Raw genomic sequence first — 6,537 nt, 5'->3', positions numbered from 1 at the left:
GCTCAAAAAAAAAAAAGTGACTGCTACGAAGTATGTCTCGAGTAACAATATATTTTATTTTTCCATCATACCACAGACATTGTCCATCAGTCATCTCTACCATCTGTGTCCTGAAGCTTGATCTTCAAATTTCGGGACAGTCAAAGTTTTTCTGTAAACAAATGAAAGAAAATTATACTCAGTTGGGTTAGCTGAATTTTCAAATAGCCTTTTTACAAGTTACTTTTTATTTACAATGACTTGGAACAGAAGGATTTGCAGTAGGTTGCAAAAGTAATCATTTCTCTTGTTCCCCCCACCCCCCAATTTGTTGCTTTACAGTCTAAATTGATTTTTAACTTCTTTGTAAGCAGTTCTGCAAAAAGAAAAAAAAATATTCCAGATTAATGAAGTTAAATGGGAGGGAAAAAAATGTTTTAAATAATTATGAAAAATTGTGTATGCATTCAGCTCCCAGAACTTAATACAGTGTAATCCACTTCTGCGGCAGTAAGTCTCTGGTCTCGGTCCATCTAACGCAGGAGTGTCAAACTCCAGGCCTCGAGGGCCACTTTCCTGGAAGTTTTAGTTTTTTTTTGTTTTTTTTTGCTCCAACACACCTGATTCAAATGGTTTAATTAGCTCCTCTCCAGAAGCATGTCCACAAGTCTTCCATTTAAACCAGGTGTTTTAAAGCAAGAACACATCTAAAACATGCAGGAGAGCGGCCCCCGAGGAGCGAAGTTTGACACTAACATCCTTCAGGTTGGGTGGGGCCTGATTGTGTCCAACCTTTAAATGAAACCAGAGATGCTCCAGGTGAACTGAGGTCTGGACCGTCCCAGAACATTTAACACGTTCTCCTTAAACCACTGGAGCGTTGCTTCATTTAGGGTCACTGTCCTGCTGGAGGGTAAACCTCAGTTTCCCTGTCCCTGCTGATGGAAAGACATCCTCACAACATGATGCTGCCACCACCATGCTTCTCTATCGGGATGGTGTTCTCAGCACATTGAGAGGTGGGAGATTTGTCTCTGACTTGGTGTTCTTGATAGGTTAAACGTTTAAGTTTAGTCTCATCTGATCACATCAACTTCTTACACATGTTTGGGGAAGAGATTCCAAACAGCCCAGTTTGTTTCCCATCTTTCAGCAGTAGCTTTTTTCCTGCCACTCTTTCATAAAGCCCAGCTGTGGACAGACCCACCCAGCTCCATCAGAGTTCTCTCTGGTCTCCTGGATGTTTTTCTGATTAAAACCCAGTTTGTGAGTTTTGGCAGGTTTGCTGTGGGGGCATCATCCTAATAATGATTTAATGGATTTAATGGTGCTCCGTGGGACATTCAGAGTTCTTGGATATTCATTTATAATCCAATTCTGATCTGCACTTCTCCAAAACTTTGTCTCTGACCCCTGTGGAGAGTTATTTGGTCTTCATGATATCTTTTGCTTGGTGGTAGCCCTTACTACTTGTTGTTGCACTGGAGCTGAATGTGGGGGCTGTTACAACAGGTGTGTATAATTTGACATTTAGCTTGTTTACAGGTGGATCTTACTTTAACTACATGACCTCTGACTGTAATGATTGGCTCTTTAAAGTGAAGGGGCTGAATACATATGTGCACCACTTATCAGTTTTATATATATTTTTAATCAGTTGAAACACTGTTTTCTCATTTTAACTTCCAGAATGTAAGATGACCAAACAGATTACTAAGAAGGACGAATACTTTTGCAAGGCACTGTAGATAAAACTATATTTCCTACATTCACACTCAAGAAAAATATCCTTAACTCCAGCTTTAACAGAGCAACAGGCAACATGTTTTATCAGAAATCAACAGCATGCAAGAAGTGTGAAGGCTGACTAGTCACAGGAAGTGTGATAATTATACATTTGAGGAGCTGTAAACAAAATGTGGAACTCTCACCCGCAGGACTTTATCTGATTGTTATCTACTGTTTCTGGTTACTCTTCTGTAGTGACAGAATACTTAAATTAAGAGTTACCTCCTTTAGTGATGATTTGAACTCAATGGGTGAAGACAGCTGCTGTCGATCCACACCTCTGTGACACAAACGGCACAGGATAAACTTGAACGTACTTCGCATCTCCTCGTCCCGCAGAGAATAAATGATTGGGTTGACCAGAGAGTTACACACTGCCATCACCAGGCAGTACTTCTCATATTTGTTGGCGTTGCTCTTTTTACCCAATATGCCATCCATTAGGAGAGTTATGAGGCCGGGTGTCCAGCAGATTACAAAGGCCCCTGGAGGAAGATGGATTTTTAGACAACAAAACACATGTAGACGAAAAACAAAAATGTGTACATTTTTCACTGAACCACTAATATAATGTGACACCAGCCTATTATTGTGTCCTCTATTGTTTAGCTCGACATTAACTGCCAGGTAGTACATTTTATCTGCCTAGAAATGAGTCACCTGTGCAGTCAAAAGGCAGATCGGGACAAGATTTTGGACATTCCGAACAAACCGTACAGGTAAAGCACAGTGTGTTCACGCATGGGAAGACAAAACAAAAGCTAAAAGAACTGGTTTGGGGAGAAATGTCAGCCAATCAGAAGATGCTTCTATTTAATGAGCTAAAGCACAAATACCTTTGAAGGCATTTACATAAAGATAGTCAGTGTGTCCTTAAATACATACAGGTACATTAAATTGCATCATTTAAGATAACTTACGTTTGATTTCATAGTTTGTAAACAGTACTTTTACATTTAATTCATTAAGTTTCTTTTGATGTAAAAGGCTGGCAACAAGTGTCACAGAGATGATGTAACTGGTGCTTCTCACCTAAAACCATGGAGATGGTTTTCATCAGGTTGACTACCGTCTGGTTGTGTCGCATCTCCGAGTTGTGCTGAGACACGTACAGACTCTTGTGCTTCACATAATAGAAAATACGAGCGTACATGGCCAACATAATGAAGAAAGTGATCAGGTTGAGAACTGCCCAGAAAATGAGAAAGCTGCGGCTGTAGAGGGGCGCAATTTTAGAGCAGTCCTTGAGATTACATTCACAGTTCCAAAGGATCGAGGGAACCAGACCCATGATGATTCCTATGACCCAGATGCCAACTACGAGCAGCGACACCCGCCGCTTGGTCATGTTGCTGTGTAGCTGCATGGTTATGATGGTCTGGTGGCGCTCCACAGCAACAGCTAGCAGGTTGGCTACAGAGGCAGTCAGGCTGATGTCAATTAAAGCTCCACGGATGTACCACTGACTTTTAGTAAGCATTTTAGTCCAAGGGCCTGTGTTCAACATCAGGTTAGCATAGGCGAGACCTGCAAACAGGTCTGCTGCTGCCATGTTACCCAGGAGGTAATAGATGGGGAAGTGGAAGCGGCGGTTCGTGAAGATGGCTACCATCACCATCAGGTTGGCCAGGACTACAATAGGACACAACGTCAACCCCAGTCCGATGACCATAATGTCCGGCGAGGTCCAATTTTTTTCGATTTCTTTGCCCACATAGTTGTAAAAGAAGCGGATGTTCTCATCGGTGAAGCAGGTGTTATTCACATTGTTTCCAGAGGCCATAACTGCAGACACAAGTAGGAAAAACCTAAGTCATAAAATCCAATTCACTCCCCTATCTGAAGTATTTTACAGCTTTATAAATAACATTATATTGCATATTGAACTTAGTGACTATATTATGACAAAGTAAGGGCCTTTTGGGGTTTAAAGTTAACATAAATGTGAACACCATATCATCATATTTAGATCTTTGAATTGTTCAAATACTGAATGTTCACTTGGTTGATTTCTTTGAATTCGTTTCATGCAGAAATATTGAGTATTTAAAATCCACCAACCTTCTGACATGTAACAACACTTTTGTGATTAAAGTAAGGACAAAGTTAGCCATTTGTATTCATTAGATAATTTTTTTGTCCATGTTGTGTCTTTGTTTATCTGTAGTGTTAGCAAAATATCTCATGAACCAAAACTTGGTGTGGTAGTAGCTGAGAGTCATTCATAACTGTGAGAGCGACACTACATGACATTGCTCATGATATTTTCAAGGTTTGATCAATCCAACTACAACTTCTCTTCTCAGTATAATGTGATCTTAGTTTAAAACTCGGCGGGCGACATGCATTCCTTCAAGGACTGCTAAAGCTTTGCAATTAAAAGCCCCGCAGATGTTCCCCTGCTTCTTAGTAAGCGTTTGAGTCCAGGTTTTGATTTGGACTTATTGTTCGGTTATAAAGTCAATTGTTTCAGTTTTAGTTTCATGATTATACATCCCTCCAGAAGGATTCATTTCCCCACACAGAAATAAACTTTAGTCAATCTTAATAATTGTGAAGCAATTTTTAAACCACAGCTGCTTTTTGTTCCACATCTCCCTTGACCGTAGACCTTGATACTGGTATGCCAACAGCTTTCAGTTCATGGCTTTCTCTGTGGGGTTCCATTAGTGCCAAAAATGTGTTTTTACGCGTCTTTGTAAGGTTTGTATGTAGCGTGCTGTGTATATATACGGTGATATGTTAGGTGATAGAGTGATTAGAGTCTTCATTTAGAATGGCTGTTGGTCAGCATACCACAACGCAGTACATAGGCATGTTACTATATATATATATATATATATATATATATATATATATATATATATATATATATACACACACATACACACACATCACCTAACATATACACAGCATGCTACATACACACATATTTTTGGCACCAATAGAATCCCACATTTCTCAGTTTGTTCCTTCTAAGTTCAAAAACTATACTTAAAAGTAAGCCTATTGAATGATTGTATATAAACCTAACACAAGTCAACCTTAGTTAATGGCCAAAGTTAGATATATATATATATATATATATATATATATATATATATCCTACAATGCAAAGTCATAGTTGTTTCTTCTGTGATAAAGTCTGTCTAACGCCTGTGCCTCAGATACTGAGACTTTCTCGTGTTTGGTACAGGTTTTTGACTGAAACAAGTGTTTACAAAAAACTTACCAAAAAACTTACCTTCGAGCTGACTCCAGAAGAAACAGAAAGTATTACTTTACAACGCTGTCCGACCATCCGTGTTGGCACACCTTCATGTCGACACCTGTCTGAATCATCCTCACTCGGATCAGCTGGACCTGAACTACAGGTAGCCGTGCTGCCTCCAAGTACCACCCAGAAAAATCGGACAAAACACAAACACCACCCAAAGGAGCGACAAGGAGACGGTGTTCTCAAAACCGGTAACGTCAAGTGAAAATACACGGAATATGATAAATAATTAAAAAAACAACAACAACAGCGAAGTGAAAGACAATAAGACAAACAAATATTTTATCGAAAAAAGGGAGGAAAGCAGAGGAAAAAATAAATTTGAAAAAAATAAAATTGTAGTATCTCGCATTATCAAACTTAAACAGCTGCCAACAATAATTTGTAATATTAAACTACTGGTACTACTACTACTACTACTACTAATAATAATAATAATAATATTAATAATAATATGTAGTAGTTGTAGTAACAAAGTTGAAGAAACCCCAGCAAAAACCCTCTGCTCAGTTGTCTAATCGTGCCCTCTAGTGGCCGCTTTCTGTAACTGCATTTTGACGTTAAACAATAAAACACGTTGATAAAAACAGGCCGTATTTTAATTTTTTTAAGCTGTCACATTTTTATTAACTAATCTTTATTATCTAGTTTAGCCTCAGTTTGCTAATAAGATCAAAAGGGGAAAGGAGCTCAAACTTTCTGAGAGCATTAAAGCAACAACACAAAAGTGGTTTTAAAGTCACTAGTAGAAAGTTTTTTTTTTTCTAAATAGATACAATAAATAACAACTTTTATTAAAATTCTAAAGATTGGTTTTAGTAAGTCATTACATTATTTTATCATTATAATATTTCATTTAGCTTTGGCATAAACAAACTCGATTTATCAAACAAGGTATTTTATTCCAATGGCTATTATAACAACTGTACTTTTTGTAGGATAAAAATAATTACAAAATAGCAAAATTTGGGCACGTTTGTTTTTTTAAAATTTTAGCTAAGTGCAACAAAAGCCGAAAATGTTTGAGGTTCATAGAACATACACACACGAAGGAGCTGCAGTGAAGGACACCACCCAGCTATCGTGAATAATTGGGTATTTCGAATGTATCCCTCTGTACAGTGGCAAGCGCTAAATGTCAACGATGTTATTAATTTAAGACCTGTTTACTACATAAAAACACTGCAGCTCATCATTGATGCAGTACGTCAATATGACCACGGGAGGGCGCAAAACGTATATGTTGATTTTGAATTCTCTCTAGTCACATCATTCAAAAAAAGTTAAAAAACAAAAACAACTGGACTTCTATTCTGTAGCTGAAGACGTTTCGCTTCTCATCCGAGGAGCTTTCTCAATTCAGAAATAGCTACAGAATAGAAGTCCAGTTGTTTTTGTTTTTTAACTTTTTTTGAATTTACCATGGCCTGGATGACTGAGAATCTACACCAGCATCTAGTCACATCATTGTTTAGCGTAATGTCAAAAAAATA

The 6,537-nt window shown here is 38.1% G+C and overlaps 1 protein-coding gene across 2 annotated transcripts; it reads right to left on the bottom strand.

Moving 5' to 3' along the window:
• Nucleotides 1-35: 35 nt before the first annotated feature.
• On the bottom strand, nucleotides 36-5,169 carry lpar2a (lysophosphatidic acid receptor 2a). Of its 2 annotated transcripts, none has more exons than XM_017425263.3 (4): nucleotides 5,012-5,169; nucleotides 2,800-3,552; nucleotides 1,990-2,252; nucleotides 36-151 (listed from the first exon to the last, which is right to left on the bottom strand). In XM_017425263.3, the coding sequence occupies exons 2-4, from the start codon at nucleotides 3,548-3,550 to the stop codon at nucleotides 125-127; spliced, it is 1,041 nt and encodes a 346-aa protein (XP_017280752.1). In that variant the 5' UTR covers nucleotides 3,551-3,552; nucleotides 5,012-5,169; the 3' UTR covers nucleotides 36-124. The 2 variants fall into 2 exon arrangements, with proteins under 2 accessions (XP_017280752.1, XP_024863638.1); XM_025007870.2 differs by having other exon boundaries at nucleotides 5,000-5,132.
• Between the last annotated feature and the right edge of the window lie 1,368 nt (nucleotides 5,170-6,537).

Source organism: Kryptolebias marmoratus, linkage group LG12, assembly GCF_001649575.2.
Source record: "Kryptolebias marmoratus isolate JLee-2015 linkage group LG12, ASM164957v2, whole genome shotgun sequence".
NCBI lineage: Eukaryota > Metazoa > Chordata > Actinopteri > Cyprinodontiformes > Rivulidae > Kryptolebias > Kryptolebias marmoratus.
Note: the sequence above shows the minus strand (reverse complement) of the source record. Positions and strands in the feature narration are given on the sequence as shown.